At 35.0% G+C, this 19435-nt stretch overlaps 1 protein-coding gene across 2 annotated transcripts in view; it reads right to left on the reverse strand.

Annotated features, from left to right (window-relative positions):
* LOC121384644 (protein FAM102B-like) overlaps positions 1–19102 on the reverse strand; it is a 33734-nt gene extending 14632 nt beyond the window's left edge. For both annotated transcript variants that reach the window (XM_041515119.1, XM_041515118.1), the window contains exons 1-3: positions 18360–19102; positions 15428–15548; positions 2472–2662 (exon numbers count right to left, since the gene is read on the reverse strand). In XM_041515119.1, the coding sequence (XP_041371053.1) occupies positions 2472–2662; positions 15428–15548; positions 18360–18508 (461 nt within the window). In that variant the 5' untranslated portion in view covers positions 18509–19102. The remainder of the gene's footprint in view (positions 1–2471; positions 2663–15427; positions 15549–18359) is intronic.
* Positions 19103–19435: the final 333 nt, after the last annotated feature.

Here is a 19435-nt window from a genome sequence, read left to right on the forward strand (position 1 = left end):
GCTTGATCCCCATTTTTTTCTCATTCACTTTAAGTGTGAGGGGTGGTAGTATTTATATCCGTGGCGTTTATGTCAGTTGATACGTTGCAGGTAGGAGTTTCAGACACACATGTTACTATTGTCGTCTATGGGATTTGATTTGGTAGTATACACCCTAAAACTAGAAAACTAACAACAACTTTCTACTGCCTACTGTGATGTAGACTTAAAGGGACACACCCTAGTTACGGCTAGTTGTTAACCATTACAGCGTTGTTTTTCGCTATTAAACCCATTTTTTCACAAATAAAATTGCACTTTACTTACCGTTTATTATTTAGAATATACATTTCCATTCACCTGAAGTGTTTTTTGGTAATCCTGGTTTTTGTAATACCACAAAATGTATTTTTCGTATTTCTTAAAAACGGACGCACATTTGAGAAAAAAACGTTGAGCAGACAAGGTCTAATCTATTTTTAGACGGGATATTTCCATTTCAATGTCACAGACGTTGGTATACCACGTGACCGTTATCATTTTGGTTCGGTTTGTTTTCTCGTGCATGGTTCGCGCAATCAACATCCGATTTGTTGTTGTTCATTTGTGAGATTTTTCTTCACAGTTCGTGAACATTTTCAGTAACAATAAAGTTCAGACAAATAAGTGTCTCAATACAAAATGTTACAAACCCTTAAAACCAATAATTTTGCTAAGTCTTACAATATCTGGAGAGGGGATACAACCAGGACAGAACAGTTGGAACATGTCCAGGAGAGGTGAAAAGAACGCACCCCAAGTCTATGCACACTCTGTGAAATTTGTCGTGACGTAGGCATTGTTGTGCTTCGAGCAACATCTACCGGTGACATCAGAATACTAACTTTCAAAATTATTTCAAGCAATTGGGACATGGGGATTCCAATGGTATTTATCAATATAAAACCAGCTTTTTCACTCCATTTGATAAAAACGTGATCTAAGTGTGTTACAGGTTTGTAGATTAACCAAATTATAATTTATTTTCGCTGGATGGAACTAGGGTGTGCGGCTTTAATAAGGCTGGTATCTACTGGGTTTATCAGGGTTCATAGCCTTAAAGACCAAACAAATTCAAAGATTTTCTAAGACTTTTACTTACCATTTTCAAAGACTTTCACACTGTAGCGGTCAAAGACAATAGAATGCGATAAAAATACCAAATCAGTTTGTTTATGTTGCTGTCCATGGCCAAAATGTTTGCTTTTTTATAAGCATCATGACAGATTAAACCTTGTAACTGGAAAATATCAAATGTATGCAGCTGTAAAAGATATCATCATTGCTTTGGCTATGATTTGTGAGAATTTAAAGACTTTTAAAAACTTTTATTACAATTCAAAGCCTATCATAGACCTAAAAATTTAGTTTTCAAATTCAGACTTTCAAGGAATTTAAAGACCACTATGAACCCTGTCTACCTCTTGGTACCGGCTCCCACCCAGAATCACTGTTAATGACTTATGGGTAAGTGAAAGGCCACTACTTCTTTCTCACTAATAACTAACCAACCATCCTGGACAGATAGCCCAGACAGCAGAAGTGTGTGCTCAGGACAGCATGCTTGAACCTTGGATATGTGTTAAACATGAAAATGGGTTAAAATGAACAGAACTTGAAGTTAAGAAATATGTATTATTTTGTGGAAATACAATCACAAAAAAGACAAGTTGTTTAATGACATGTTGGTGCATTGTTGTATCAGGAGCATGTGTGTGTCTAATAATAGTATTATATGGTAATTATGGCAACTGTTAGAGCATTAGTTACCATGACAACTGATTACAGATTTCATAATCAATCATCACATTACTAGAACCCAGTGATCTTCTTTTTTTCTAATTTTTTTTTATTGCATGTCTCTGCAAAATTGTAAGAACAATGGTTTCATTCGCATATCACTTAAACAAGTATAGATGTGCATAAACCATTTTGCGTCTGCATATTAAATTTAGGACATCATTTACATGATCATGGTGGATAATATAAAAACAAAATGGATTACCTGAATTAATGTTTTGCCTAACCCATAAATGGATTATGCTGTTTCAATTCTCAGAGGTCTGTATTGTGATCAATTATAGGGGTACACCATTATCTCATACCCACCAAATATTTTCAACACCAGTACTCTTTAAAAAACTATAATCTTCTCTTATTGTATCACCTTTTTACTATGCCAGGGTTTCTGCCAGAGGGTAAAACGGGTATGGCGCCATGCCCAAATTCTTTTGCAGATTTTATTTTTTTAAATTGACCTGTATGATTTTTTTAACCCTAACCCTAAACCTAACCCATTTTCTTTCTGTGGGAGGCCCCCATACCCCTTATCGACTGTGGTTGCATTCAGCACACACATTGTAAATATACAATTGCATAGCGCCATACCCCAAAATTTCTTTGTGGCAGAAACACTGTATGCCTCAACAGGCAGAAAAAACAAAAAGTCTTACACTTTGAATACAGGATCACCCGAAATGAGTGACACTTCAATGAGGACTTTAAGAGTGGAGTTGTCCTGGCGGTGTTTGGTGTCGTAACCTTCGAGAAGATATCGTCGGCACTGCTGACCTGAACCAGCAAACTCAGCCAGGTCAATATCGGCAAAGCCTAACCTCTGGTATGAATGGCCGCCTCGCACTTCCTGCAAAATTAAAGAAATGCAATAAGTGTGTATTACTAATCAGCAGAGTTGTAGTCAATTGGACATCGAAATGAAATGAAGAATATAAAATATCATGTCATACACATTATATATGTATTGTGCTATATAATCTAACGACAAAACCATAATACATGATCAGGGACATATTTCTGCACAATGCAAGCGACTGGGCATTTGGCAAAATAGTACTCAATTCCATGAATGTCTTTACTGGAGATTTCAATGCTCTTGCACAGCCACAGAGGACTGCCACTCCCACTGGTTTACTAAATCAGTTTAAAGGATTTGTGAACAGCGTCTAAATATTGTAACTGTGTAAATATATGATGCCAAATATGACTAAAAAAATAATTTACAAAATATATAAAAATTATTTCACAACTTAAAAGCAGTACAATTCGTAATTCTGACATCGTTGGGAAATATGCATATTTTACCGGCAAAGATCGGCAATTTCCGTGATGACGTCAGAGACGCTGTCCAACCGTGAACCGCTATTCAGTAGCCTATTGTTTGCCATTACAAAAGCGTGCTTTCTTCGAACAACACTGAGTTAAATTACGGAATTATCCTTTATAATATGGTTTATTGTGTGGCATGGGGGATGTCAAAACCAATCAAAAAAGGGATCAGGAATCAGCTTTTTTAGGTTTTCCGCCGGAAGGTGATTCTAGAAGGAACATTTGGATCCATCGGTGTCAGAGAGGTGCCTGGACACCAAAATGTCAAGTCGGTTGTGTTCGGCACATTTGCTGCTTTCGCTCGGGACCCGGTTGAAATGGCTAAAAATACAGCAATGCAAGAATCTCGTTAAAATGTCCCGAATTTACCAACAGGGAGTTTGTTGAAAATTCGGTAGAGATGCCGATTCGCCGCCCTAGGTCCGCTTTTCAGAAAAGACGCAATGCCGAGGTAAAACATTCATTAGGCCCTAGCCAAATGACTTCCACCAAATAGTTTTACAACCAGCAAACGTATTTATAAATATATATATATATATATATATATAATATATATATATATATATATATATATATATATATATATATATATATATATATATGGGTACTTGTTTTTTGGCTAAAAACCCTCCCCTAAATAAAACAAATTAAATCCCATCCAAATAGCAATCCTGACCGTAAAACATATCGCCATACATTGTATTTTCGCAAAATGCATAAGCATGACATCCCATTACAAGATTGTGGAAAAAAACAGTACATTTCTTTTTTTTTATAGAAATACGATATTTACTGCAACAAAATATAATGACATACATGGCCTTGTAGAAATAAGTAGTTAATAAGAACGTCATAAAAAAAAATTAATAATAATTTCTACCAGTTTATGTTTCCAACACGGTTTTCCATACCGTCGTTGGTTTCGTGCTCGCTATCACTTTCATCTTCGCTCTCAACAGCTCGTTCGTGGGCCAAAGGCTCGAACTGGTACGGCTGTATGTCCAGGTAAAAGTTTTCTTCCCACCATTTTGCCATTCAGAAATAATCGCGGAAATTAAAGTGAAACTAACACACGCGTACGAACTGGCTTCTCACTTCCTCTGGCTGGCAGTAGCGTCTCTGACGTCAGCAGACCACGTGACAGACCAGCTCATTAAAAGTCGGGAAGGATTTGGCACTGCCTTATTATTTTGTTGTTTTAAGCTATTTAGCCTAAATTAAGAGTAAAAAAAAAAAAAAACTAATAGTTTTTTACTATGGCAATGCAGAACAAAAAAATGTTTTTGGTCTGTTCCATCTTTAAAAATGTTTTTGCCATCATATGACATCATTTCTAGTTTATAGATTAATTCATGGATTACAACCACAAAAATCCTTGAAATGATCATGCATAGTACTGTGAACGAGAACTAGCTCAATGAACCACCAACCGGGATCGATCATCAACCGGCTGCACATCTGGAGAGCATTTTACCACTGGGCTATGTCCCACCCCCTTTCCTATTGAGTCGCTCTGTGTAGTAGCTGGTAATGGGATATGAACCCAGTATCTACCAGCCCCAAGCCTGATGACTTAATCACTATATCCCTTAGGCCAGCCATATCACACAGTAATATTACACACATGTACATGTGCAAGAGATCAATATAAAGACATCTGATTAACTGCTTTATGGTGATGACTGTGTAAGCACAAATGCTCTATAAATAAATTGTAATTGAATAAGATCTTTTAAACCTGTTTTTGGAGGATAAAAAAGTATGTAGAAAATGAAATACTACTCCTGATAAATGGCATCTAATGGCCACTGATATAGTATTCTCTAAATATTAGTGTATTTTATAGAAAAAACAATGGGAATTCTAAACTTAGTACATTTATCATAACCTACATACATACAATGTTAGTGGTGCAGAAAGTACTTGCCTGCTTGCCAAATGAGAGTAAACATTCTGACGGATGAATGAACAAATGCAACTGACTGATTTTTTTTTCCTGCATTGAATACGCAACTCCGCATCAGTCATGCGACAATTCCAATTCCAGTCATTTGATGTGTATATTACAATATTGTTAAACAATAATATATTGTGCTATTGGTTAGAAGACTTAGAAATTCTGGCAAGTTAATAAATTTTAGTTGGTTCTGGTCTAGCGGTCTAGTGAAATATTTTCCATATCTGCATCCCTGAATGTACATGTACCAAAGTTTGTTTTGTTTAACAACACCGCTAGAGCACACTGATCTATTAATCATCGGCTATTGGATGTCAAACATATGGTCATTTTGACATAGTCATAGAGAGGAAACCCGCTACACATCAGACAGGTTAGTACATACTGCAGCCTTTGATATACCAGTCGTGGTGCACTGGCTGGAACAAGAAATAGCCCAATGGGCCCACCGACAGGGAACAATTCCACACTGACTGCGCATCAAGTGAGTGCTTTACCATTGGGCTACATCCCGCCCGCGTACATGTACCATGCCACTGAACACAAGTATCGAAGTAAGCATGGTGCCTGGTAACGGTTAAACCCATTTACAGGTTACCCGGGGCTCTCATTAACAGTGGCACTGATAGCAATTGCCGGAGGAGCTGCAATACCACAGGTCAGGGGATTTACTGGTGGCAGGGTTTTTCACTTAACAAAAATTACTGCGGTCAGTTGAAGGTATAATTTTTGGCTTTTAATTTCGTTTTTATTTGTTGCAAAAATTAACTGTTTAAAATTTATGTAGGCAGACTCAAAATTGTCATAGGTGATCATGTTGACAATAACAAAAACCTATCAAAATTGCTACGGGTAACAAAACTCTTACGTTCAAGCCCTGGTACTTTCACACTTACGGTTATCTTAGTGCTAAGATTGCTTTGTAAAACGAGGCCCTGATACGGTAATGTATAGGTTACAACACATTTACACTTCCCATTATCATTCCTTCACAAACATGGGGATACTTTGTTATTCATTCATAGTGCTGTGTACATAACTTATATAATATATATATATACAAACAAATACATGTTAATCAAAATTGAAGTGGTGGTGTTTTGCTCAAAACATTTTGTGGAGAACACAGTACCGTTCTCGATTTTCTAGACTTGTGATAACCTGAATGACTGTTTCCACTCATTTCAATTCCTGTGAACATGATGAAGATTTGCAATGGTGTGTGTGTGTGTGTGTGTGGGGGGGGGGGGGGGGGAGATCACCCAAAAATATCCACCTTAGTAAGTCATGTTGGGATTGTAAGACAGGCCAACATACAAGATTCATAGGTGGGGAAATGTGATTGGGGGGGGCAGCATGCATGTTTCCATGCTGTATTTCCTTTCCTTAAGAGAACAAATTCCAATATTTTCCGTTGTAAAGAATTTTCAATAACTTTAAATACATATTGAACCTTTTTTAACATTTCAATACCAAGTCAATTATAATTTCTACAAATATGCTCAAAGTTATTTTTATTTTATATAGTAATTTGAAACACTTTCAAAGACAGGGAATATTTTGTTCTGTATCGCAAGTTTCTGAGATCATTACACAATTTTAAAAGATTAAACAGTAGTTGATAATCAATTTTCAGTTGACACAAAATGTTCACTGTAAGATACATTGTACGATTAAAAACATATACATATGTTATATCAGTGGAAACAAGGTCAGTCAACAATAACACTAAACAACAACATATTTCCTTGGAAAATTAGTTGCTGATCTTGAAATGTCAAGTGCTTAAACTACATGTACAATGTAGGTTGTGTGCCTTTAAACTAATGTATAGATCAAAGGCTTCTTACTTTATCAATCTGTGAGTGTATGAGCAGTGCACTTGAAATGTACCAAGAGACCAAAGAAAGCTTGTGATAGGCGACTCCCACAATCGGACGACTTGCTAATTCTATCAACCGGTGCTTGAAAAGCACTTTTAATCACTACCGATAGGAAATAGCACAAGTATTTTAAAGGGAAACGTAATTCACCATTATAATAAATGTACAGTGAACTCTGTTTACACTGGAACTTATGGAATGACATCTCCACTGAAATCACATCGAAATCAGCTATATAGTAACATGGCACTAAAACACTTTACTGATAATGTGAAAGTACATGCCAGTGTTTCTGCCAGAAAGGAATTTTTTGGGGTATGGCGCTATGGAATTGAATGCAACCACAGTCAACACGGGATATGGGGGGCCTCCCCAAGAAAGAAAATGGGTTAAGTTTAGGGCTTGGGTTAAGAAAATCATACAGTAATGATAAAAGTAATTAACTTTGTCAAAAGGTTAACTTAAAAAAATAAAATCTGTAAAGAAATATGGGTATGGCACCATACCCATTTTACCCTCTGGCAGAAACCCTGCATGCACAATGTAGTGTTACTGATAAATATGAAGTAAAATTTTAAATACAAAAGTTTGTACATACGTTTGCTGTGTAAAATAGTTTTATATTGTGGTAAAGCTTTTCAGCTAGTGATCTAAAAATAAAATTTGTTACCCAAGAATAAAGAGAGAAAAGCACAGAAAATAATAAACTATGGACAATGTGTGATTAACATCTACATTGTAACTGTTAGGATAATCCTACCAAATAGCAGAAACTACCTTTTATAATATATATACTTTTCCATAGACAGGACAGTACACACCAGTGATTGATTGAACAGGTAATGACCACTAGTAAGAATGGGCAAAACACTGAATGGCTCCATTGAGGGCAACTGAACCCATGACCTGTTATACCTCAAGCAATTAAGAGCTCTGCCAGTAAGCTACTTCGATCTCATGTTTTCAACATAATTAACAACAAGCATGTATGCTTTTATCACAGGATTCTTGCACTAATATCCCCCTCCCAACAACAACAACACACACACGCACGCACACACGCACGCACGCACACACACCCCATCTGAACCATTTTCAGGATGTCAATTTAGTGTGGTTCAGTGCTTCCGCGAATCCCAGATTTGGGTCAGAAGGGTAACATTATGAGATGGAATGCCAGAATATCTATATTAAAAAATGTTTATAACTCTGACAGAATCCTAAAAACAATGCTTGATTTTAATTATAATCTATACAATAAAAAACAATGAAAACAGTGTTTATAAATATCATACAGTCATATATCACTCATTCTATAAAGATCTCACACACACATGTGACATTACTACTCGAAAGGATATTGTAACTTACAATGTGTGTGCTTTACAAATGGTGAAATTAAAATAACCTTGATGTATCACGAACATCAAAAGACTTTTGTAGTCTTTGTTTTTACACTGTTCTTGGACATCCAGACATTTATTAGTTAGAACAGTCATTCAGGTTACAACAAAACAGTAATGTTAGGAACAGTATTTTATTTTGAAAAATAACTAATTAAACAAATAGCCACCCCCACCCCCACAAAAATCTCTTTTTTTGTTAATTAATTGTGTTATTTAAATACAAGATTATAAATGTTAATACAATATGAACAGTGATATGAATGTGAGAATAACACAGTCATTTAAATATTAATGTGTCTGTGAAAGGTTTTAATAATAAAATTAATCCGAATTGTACAGTCGATAAACTTGTCATAATCAATAGGTTGCCCAATTTTGATTTTATGCTGGCCAGGTAACCTGAAAATGGCTTATCAGACACTGTGCAAATTCTGATGCCTGGATCTGCATTATGATCGATCATAAATAAATAGCATTGTATGTATTAAATAAATAAATAAATAAAAATAAATAAATGCTACATGATTCAGGTGGGAATTATCTTATTCATTTCGATCTCACATGAGGAAAAGAACAATCAATACATATTTTTCATACATTTTGTATTGCACATATACTAAGATGATTATCTCTAGTGTATACATCACTGGTTTTGAGACAATATTGGGACAATAAAATCAATGTAGATGTGGACATCTGACTAAAAACCCTGCTACCTATAGTTTAGTAGCACAGAGCAGAGTGGGATATATAGAAAATAATACATGAGTGGCCATTAGATACCATTTATCTCACGGGTGGTTTTAAAATGTATCTAACAAGCGAAAGCGAGTTTGATACGTTTTTAAACAAGTTGTCAGATAAATGGTATCTAACAGACATGAATATATTATTCTATTTCTTACATATCCTCAAAAACCAGGTTTAAAAAAAAAATTAACATCTTTTCCGACTAAAAAGTATTTACAGCCATTGCGCTTGTAGCTGACTTGCACGTCACAGACACATGAATGTCAGGTTAACTATACATCATAGTCTAATTGATTTCCATTGTGTAGTTTTTCATTGGTTGTATGGCACTGGTAACCTGGTCATCACCTAGGAGCAGCCAGTCGTATGTCTTGAAATTGTTAACACACGTACATGTGTTAACAACCATGTGTAACCAAAAATAATGCATGGTGTTCTCACCAATGGGTGTGTAAGGCATATACTGTATGCATAATCACTTAGCATCGTCCCAGCCTTGGTAGTGTAGTGGTTATGCTGATAGATACTATAAACCTTCCCACAGAGAACACCTTTTTTCATACTATGGAATTTACTACAAGATATTTATTTCTGAGCTAAATGTTCTCTCAATTGCACACAAAAATACCGGTAATATGTGTTTATTATTTCCAAAATACTTTTACTTTTCTTCTTACATCAAACAAAACTGAAATTATTTTCAAAAAAACATTTTTGTAGGAGGATGGGACGGACTATAGGTTCACATCTATATATACTGGCTCCCACTATAGCGAGTTTAACAACTCAACGGGTAAACATAAGGCTACTATACAGACTTCTCTCTCAGTAACCACTAACAACTAACTCACTGCCCTGGACCAAGTGCTTGAACCGTAATTGAATACAAGCACGGAAATAACTATAAATAAATTATATGAAATGCATGGTGCTTGCTCATAGTGTGCCAGACCTCGCCATGAAATGCTTTTAGGGGAGTGCTTATTTGCTCCCCTATATGTAATTTAGATTAAATGGAGATCCATAAAATACCAAATTGATATCATAGATATAAATTCAGATGCTAAGGGAAGCTAAAATTATTGTCTGTGAACTAGTCTGGGGGGAATGATACGGAGCAGGAATAATAGCTCAACATAACTGGTGAGGTCTGGTGTGAATGGACCATGTTATCAATTCCCCATAGTTCATGCACATGCTGATATTCTACACATGTATAGTTAGGAAATTAGATCTGATTACTTTGGGCAGGGAACATTTTGTTTTCAAAATCTTGATTACCAATATTTTTAGTTAATTAAAAATGGATTAGCAACAACTGTTTAATGTTTAAAAATTGAGTAGCGATCTCTGAAACTTGCGTAGTGAACTACAACGTGATACTGCACACAATCTGCCCTGCAAAGCTATAAATGACTCTCCTTAAACTACAATGTACACTGTAACCTCAAGAGGAGTGATGGGCTAACAAAAGTGATACCTCCCCTTAATCAATAAGGTCTATTATCTAAATGATGGTAGTGAGTTTCTTCTCTAAGACTTTTGACCAAGCATCATAAGTTCTATATTTACAAGTGTTTAACATCTAATAGTCACCGATAATACCATGTTCAGGGGTTTCACCAAAATAAAATAACAAGCATTCTTGTCATGCTAGACATACCTGTATTCGTACAAAGAATGTACACATCATACTGTGTACCATGTAACTTAATATTTATCACCTTGTATTGTTTATCAAGAGGATCAATGGGAAAACAACAGGTTAATCTTAATGTTTTAAGATATTAGTCAGTATTATCATGCTGTGATGCATGTAAGCCCACACGTAACCCAATCATGATAAATATCACAATTTGAACGTATTATCTTACACGTACAACTTGTTCAGTTTAAGTACATGTATGTATTATTTGGTTTGTTCTGCAATGTAATTTTTTTTACAAAATATAACTTCGATATAATGCCAAACACATGCAATGCCAAATAATCTGAAATGGATATGGTGATGAAAACAATTTATGGTTTATATACAAGACTTGGATTGTTCTTGTTTACATTGATACATATACCTGTACATATATTACATGACATACAGGTACAGTGGATTTGTCCTTGGAAACCGGTATCTGTGTAATCCATATATATAGGTATCTGTGTAATCCATATATAGGTATCTGTGTAATCCATGTATAGTTATGTGTAATCCATGTATAGGTATCTGTGTAATCCATATATAGGTATCTGTGTAATCCATGTATAGTTATGTGTAATCCATGTATAGGTATCTGTGTAATCCATGTATAGGTATCTGTGTAATCCATGTATAGGTATCTGTGTAATCCATATATATATAGGTATCTGTGTAATCCATATATATAGGTATGTGTAATCCATATATATAGGTATCTGTGTAATCCATATATATATATAGGTATCGGTGTAATCCACGTATAGGTATCTGTGCAATCCACATATAGGTATCTGTGCAATCCACTTATAGGTATCTGTGCAATCCACGTATAGGTATATGTGCTATCCACTTATAGGTATCTGTGCAATCCATGTATAGGTATCTGTGCAATCCACGTATAGGTAACTGTGTAATCTACATATAGGTATCTGTGTAATCCATGTATAGGTATCTGTGTAAACAAGAACAAGCCGAGTCTCATCTAGTGACAGATCATTTATTATAATGAACTACAATTCCAGACAGGAAGAAATGGTTTATTTAATGACATGTTCAACACATTTTAATTTATGGCTTCGGACATGCATGTATGGTTAAAGATTAAGGACCATACAGACAACGAAAGAGGAAAGTCATGGACTACTTTTGAACTAGCAGCAAGGGATCCTTTATATGCACCATCCCACAGTCACGACAATACATACCAGTCTTTGTTACACTAGTTGTGCAGTACTGGCTAGAATGAGAAATAGCCCAATAACAGTCCACTATAACAGGAATTGATCCCAGACCAATTATGCATCAGGAGATCACTTTACCCCTCCCCCGACAGGAGAATGTTTATATATAAATTAGCCCTGTCCATACATGCACCAGCTTCAGTGTCACGGGCATTAACAGTGTGTCTTTGGTTAGTTGCCATACAATGACAGGTATGTGTGACTGGATTTCTCAATAACTTGGCAGCTCTATTTTCTTTCATGGCTGAATAAACAATATCCTGTACTTCTTACAAGTTGGTGTATTACTTATATTGTACACACCTAGATGTAAATAAATTCTTTCTTAATAAAGGTAAACTACATGTACATGTAAATAAATTCATTCTTACCACAGGTACATGATAAGATACATGTATGCACATAAATTTGTGTCTAGTCAGCACAAACGTCTTACTCAATTTATTATTACATGTATTGATTATTGCAATGACCTACATATAGTTCTTGGGGAAATTAAACTTGTCGATTAAATAAACTTGTAAGAATACAATAGGACAATGTATTAAAATGAACATAAAGGAAACATTTTGTTTTCTAAATTTTGAAATCGATTATCAGCTATTTAACATATATTAGAATAATGTAGTGACCTCAGAAACTTGTACAGCTAATCGCGATAATAAACTGAACAAAATGTTCCATGACATCTGTTAAGACTAGGGACAGGACGTAGTCCAATGGTAAAACGCTTGCTTGACGCGAGGTCGGTTTAGGATCGATCCCCGTCAGCGGGCCAATTTTTCGTCACAGCCAGTGTACCACAACTGGTATATCAAAGGTCGTGGTATGTGCTATTCTGTCTGTAGGATGGTGCATATAAAAGATCCCTTGCTACTAATAGAAAAATGTAGCAGGTTTCCTCTCTATGACTGTGTCAAAAATGACCATATGTTTGACATCCTATAGCCGATGATTAATAAATTAATGTGTCGTTAAACAAAACAAACTGTTAAGACTACTTTCTTAGCAGGTTGTATAAATTTATTATAATCTAGATTTGGCAAATCATTTAAGTGGGTTCTTATCCAACACTGTAAATATGTACATATCAGGCTTTTTGCCAGAAAATAATCTGAGGGTACATAATAAAAACAAAACAGAACATAAGTGCCCCTACTTCAGTGTTTGAAATCTTTTGAAATTAAACATTGCATTTCATATACATCCACAAATTTTAAACTGAAGTTATCTTACTATAATCTTTCTAAAAGTTATGAAAATGTATCCATTAATTTCCAAGATTTTAGGGTACGTAATTTTACCCTTCTTACCCTTTGGCTGAAACCCTGCATGCGTTTACATACATGTACACTGTATACATGAACATGAATGTATATCATGAATTGTTTAAACTCAGACAAAATCTGCCTATCAGACACTATGTGTATGCCAGCAAATTTCATCAGCTCTATCTGAATCTGATTTAGACAGAGTACAGTGTTATTGAAAGTTCCAAATATACTGAACTCCACTCAAAATGCTCCACTCAATTTTCAGTTATTATTCTATACGTGTGAAGTTCATACAAAACACACAATAACCCTTGGACAGTATACAATTTTGGACTTAGTTATTGTCTACCAGAATACACATCCAGTTATACAAATTTAAATCAGATAAATGTATTATTTTTTCTTGTCATATCTTCTTCAAAGACTACAGATCTGACTGGTGCATTTTTAGTGGAAGAAGTTTGTTTTGTTTAACAACACCACTAGAGCACACTGATTAATTATCAGCTATTGGATGTCAAATATTTGGTATTTCTGACTCATAGTCATTAGAGGAAACCTGCTACATTTTCCTACTGCAGCAAGGTATCATTCATATGCACTTTACACAGACAGGAAAGCACTTTACACAGACAGGAAAGCACATTCCATGGCCTTTGACCAGTTGTGGTGCACTGGTTGGAACGAGAAAAAAGAACAATCAATTTAATGGATCCATCAAGGTGGTTCAATCCTGGGACGCAAGCATCTCAATTAAACACTCAGTGGACTGAGCTAAATTCCACCCATTTTTAGTGGAGTTCAGTATGTAAACAATTTATACAAATGTACAATTTATGTATGCATGAGCCAGAATAAATTAACAATGACATCCCAACATACAAAACATCTGCTATTGGGTAATAAATAATTGTAAGTTAGCTTACATACACAGGCACATTTTGTACATGTATACTTGAATGTCTAGACATTATGTTATTGTCAATTCAAAATATGCAACTGAAACCAATAGTATCGATGTTTAATGGTAAACAGATGTCAGACTCCAAATCTTGTTTTACGAAGAATCATGGCAATCAAGCACTTGCTGCCTTCTAGTTTTTTCATCTGAATTCATTAAGCAAAAGTAACGTCTTTTAATAAATTACCTTCCTAATTACCCAATCTCTTTAAATTAAATTGCAGGGATTCTAGATTATGGTAGCCCCACTCCCATGGCTAATGATATTCAATGTTGGGCTAGTAAATATCTACTATTGCCATGCCCAATGGCTAGTGAAAATGTTGGGTCAAATGTTGCAGTTAAGTCTATTTTATAAATTAGAATATCCTGCCCTCACCCCCACCCTCAATGTTAGTGTTTTTAAGTTCTATTTCCCTCTTTGGGTGACACACATTGTATCCAATTATTACTATTATTTAGTCAAATTGTATTAACTTAAAGTAAAGTTGGGCTAGTTAATTTTTAATCATGGCTAGTAAATTTTAAAAACCACTTATCCCATGGCTGGTGGATTTTACAAAAATTCTAGAAGCCCTGAAATTGTTTGCTTTGATTCAGCCTATCAATTTAGTAACATACCAGTTAACAAGCATTTTGCGAGTATTACTAAAAGAATACATGTCTCCTACTAGACTCTACAAAGTTTTTGTATCTCAAAAGTTCAAGAACCATAACTGTCAAAAACGGGTAATTCACCATGAAAGTCAAACTTCATTTGTAACAATACACGATGAAGCAATACACAAAAATTTCAGCTCAATATCTTGAGACCAATTGGAAAAAAAACCCAACATTCCTATCCCCTAAGTACAAGGGCCATAAATTTTGTCACAAATGGGTAAATCGCCATAAAAGTCATACTTAATCTGTAACAGTGCAAGATAAAGTTATATACATAATTTCGGCTCTATATTTTGAGGCACTGTCACTGTGAAAACAAAATCCAGAGACCTATATGTGGGATGGATGGACAGACAGAAAGGACGACAACAAAACATTTGTAGGGGTCTAACAATACACTGATTTTTGAAGATACAAATAATGTATTGAGAAAAACTAAATACAAGGTACCTTACCTTTCTAACTGAGATCCGGCATATACAGTTTTCTAGAACCCCTGTGATGGCACTGGCTGTCATCTTGCATGGAAAACTGAACTTGGCATTCCACCGTACACGGTTGTTTGACACCTCCTCCCTGAATAGAAATTAAAAACAAAATAACACAATATCATGTACTGGGTTAATTTCAGATTGTGTGTGATTGTGTGTGTGTGTGTGTGTGTGTGTGCGTGCGCGTGCGCGTGCGCGTGCGTGCGTGCGTGCATGTGAATTTGTAATTATAAACTATGACTTTCCAAGCAGTGCCCAACAACTCTTATTTAACTGTTTTTTGGTTGGGTTTTTTGGTTTGCCCTCAAGACTTACATTGCAGCAGTGATTTCATGTAGTTTCCCCACAGATTAAAATATATATGTATTAAAACAAGCATTCTGAGAGTACTGCTAAAGCAATTATATGCATCCCTTAACAAACTTTGTCAAAAATAGCAAAATCATCATTAAAATCACAATTTATCTGCAGATACATGTAATAATGTTATACACAAAGGTTCTACTCATTATCTTGAGGCAAGTGAAAATAATTCTGAAAAACTATATATGTGTGACAAATGGACAGATGGACAGATGGAGACAAAACCTATAGTGCTCTTAACACCGAGTATTCTCAAAAAAGGCAGCTATGTTTTAATGTTATGCTAATTACCGTAATCAGAGAGTTAGTCACAAGCCTCAGAGAAATGAAAATTTGCATAAACCATTTATGGGTCACACAAAAATAAATTCAAGTAACTCATTCTATTTATGAGTAATCTCTTATCTTGACTATGCAAATTAAGTCTTAAATTTAATCCATGGATGTAAAAAAGGTTATGCAAATTTATACTTGTGTGAGCAATTATCAGAGGCCTGTACGTGGTCTCCTAGCTGCATGCACACCCAGCTGTGCTAAATTCAATGATCAAAGTATGTTATTAAGTACTATTGATGTACATTTAGGTTTTTTTCCAGCCACATCTTCATTAATATGGATGTTTTGTTTTCTTATGATCATATACATGTATTTAGAGTGATATGACTGTAATCTTGTGGGTGAATGTTAGTTTAATGGATAAAATAATAACGGTGAATGTTAGTTCAATGAATAAAATAAATACCATTAACAAACACTGTTTAATTAAACTCTGTACAAATCAATATTGCTGAAGATGCAGTGCAAAATTATTTTTTTTAAAAATTGGAATTTTCTCTTTCTAATAAAGGTCAACTCTGGAAAGACTAAGCCTATGGCCTTTTCAACCATGATAATACGTTTAGTGAAAGCACTCACTTTCGAAATGATTGGATTCCAGCCTAGTAATCTCAGCTTGTGAGACTGAATTAATTTATCTGGTGCTCTGTTCTGTAGAAGATTTTGACAGAATACACCAAATGAACATGCTGACCAGTACACGAACTCTTGATTCACGAATGTTATGTTGTTCTATTTTTGTAAATTTCATAAATATCAATATGTGATAAATCTGCAACACCCAGCTGCATGTAGATCTATATATATATAAAATTAATACTTGTAAACAGACCAAAGCTGCAGAGCGATACTAAATCCTGATATCAATCAGATTGTGTCTTCTATTTCTAGCATTAACCTGCATTTCATAGTGGATGCAGGTCAAATGTAGACAATTTGTATTAAATATACTTTATTTCTAAAGACAAAAAATATTTGGGCAATTTGGTAAATTGTAATATGTACATTGGCTCATCCTGTCATTGTCAATTTAGTCAATTGCTAATTTTGATATAAAGTGGCTACAACTTTTAGTCTAAAGTGTCGGCTAATAACATAGTCCTTAAATGAACAATGTTTTAATAATTTTCAAGTAAATACTCTACATATATATAAAATAATCAGAAAATTGGCTAAACAAAAACTGTATATGAATTAGTACGGTAACCAATTTACAACCAAAATATTGCTGCAAAATAGATGCATAAGCAGCATTAAAGGGACTCTCCCGAAATTGCAACATTTACATGTATTTTCAAATAATAAATCTTAATTACAGTTTGTTTATTGAATACATCAGTTTTGGTATATATTAAATGTGTTTCTGGTCGTCCTAAAATTGGTAGTTGTTTTAAAAGAGACTGTCATTACTTTGCTACCACTGTAACAGGTTTCTGACTAATGTAGCTTCTTTAATGACTATACAACTGTTTACACTTTACATTGCATAGGTTTGAATATATCAGTGTCAGACAGTCTGATTATACTTTGCAATAATTTTGTATGCACAAACCAAAAAACAAAAAGAAAATACTGTTAATCATAAGCAAGATAATAATGTGAAAACGCACCCGATCGGGAATGTATTGGCACAATAATTACTTGACATACTGCATTTTAACCAAGATCACCACTACATGTACAAACTATAATAACTGCCATTTCAGATGCATGCAAAGTACAATTTTAGAAAGTAATCGGGTAATGAAAAAAACTATTTAAAAAAAAATGCATTTTGAACAAGCGAAACAAACAGATCATGATTTAATGTTGTTCATGCACACTAAGCAGGTTTTATTGTATAATATATTAGCTCCTTGTCCACTCAATCTGCAAAAGATGTCAAGAAAATTACTACCAATTAACACAAATGGCTAGCTTATACTCGTTTAACTGTTAAAAACAAATATATACCAATGTATTTTAGTGGGTACTTGTCCCAACACATTAATATCATGAAATGTATTATTTTCCTGATTTATGGCTTAGAAAATAAAATAATGTTTAAAGAAGCACTACATGTACATGTATGCATGTACAAACATTATACTGTTCCATGTACATGCATGCATAGATGTGTTACATTGTGTACATATTTTATATGTATTCAAGTCAGTCTCTTCAGAGACCAACTGGTACTGCAAATTATTATTCTTACCTAGTGGAATGTTCAAGGTAACTGCCACCATCACGTAATTTTATCTTCGCAAAAAGTACTCCACTAACAAAGGGAACTGATGACAGTTCTTCCAGCTCAAGTTGTACTTGAAATCTGTACTTCTTTTTCTTTGACATGAATGACATCATTTTGTTAATGGACTATAAATATGAAGCTGCATTTTACAAGTTTTGACTAATTAATCACACTTTTCCCAATAAACTGTCAAAAGTGAAAATTTTGTAAGTAAGCTTTCGGTTGGTACTAGTAGGTGTCTGAAAACACCTATTCCAACACATAGCCCAACCAGTTAAACCACCTGTCGGGACGTTCCGCTCCAGTGGCAAAGCAAGGATTTCTGGAACTTAATTACCAGAGATTACCAGTTTTGACGCAGCTGTCATTTCAAACACACGTCGCTGTTATTGTAATAATAAATCAATCAATAATGTCCTCACACATGATCAAAATTCGGCAGCCGTCATAGGTGTCAGGGTTACCGACAGTCAGTCTTGCAAAGTTTTACACTGGACAGGACGGCTGTCATCGTCGTGGGTGAAAAATTAACGCAAAACAAACACTTCAGTCGGTTTAGACGATAACGATCAGGTTTCCAAAACAATGAAAATATCGACGTTGTTTCGTAACCAATTGGCAACATTTATCGGTTCTGGAATTTGGTTATCTTAAATCGAGATTGAGATTGAAACTTGAATAAACATTAGTTTGGGGGGAGTCAAGACGCATGCGTATTCGTTATAAATACTTCCGTTTCCGTTGATGTAGTTACTTCCCTTTGGGTGTCACACCACTGTTTATACGTTTGCCTACTAAAACAAATGTATCCTGGCAGATGAGCACAGCCCTTGTGACACAACCACCCCCCCCCCCCCACACACACACACACACACACACCACACCAAACTACTGATGTGACATTCATTTCTCTGTTTTGTGGATGGGTTGCAATGGGCACATAACTGGGGGTGCCTGCCCATGACTGGGTAGGGCTACAGTTAAACTTAATTACATTTTTACATAATACATGTAGTTTTGTCACTCATCAATGGGGAAAG

Source organism: Gigantopelta aegis, chromosome 10 (genome assembly GCF_016097555.1).
Source record: "Gigantopelta aegis isolate Gae_Host chromosome 10, Gae_host_genome, whole genome shotgun sequence".
Taxonomy (NCBI): Eukaryota; Metazoa; Mollusca; class Gastropoda; order Neomphalida; family Peltospiridae; genus Gigantopelta; species Gigantopelta aegis.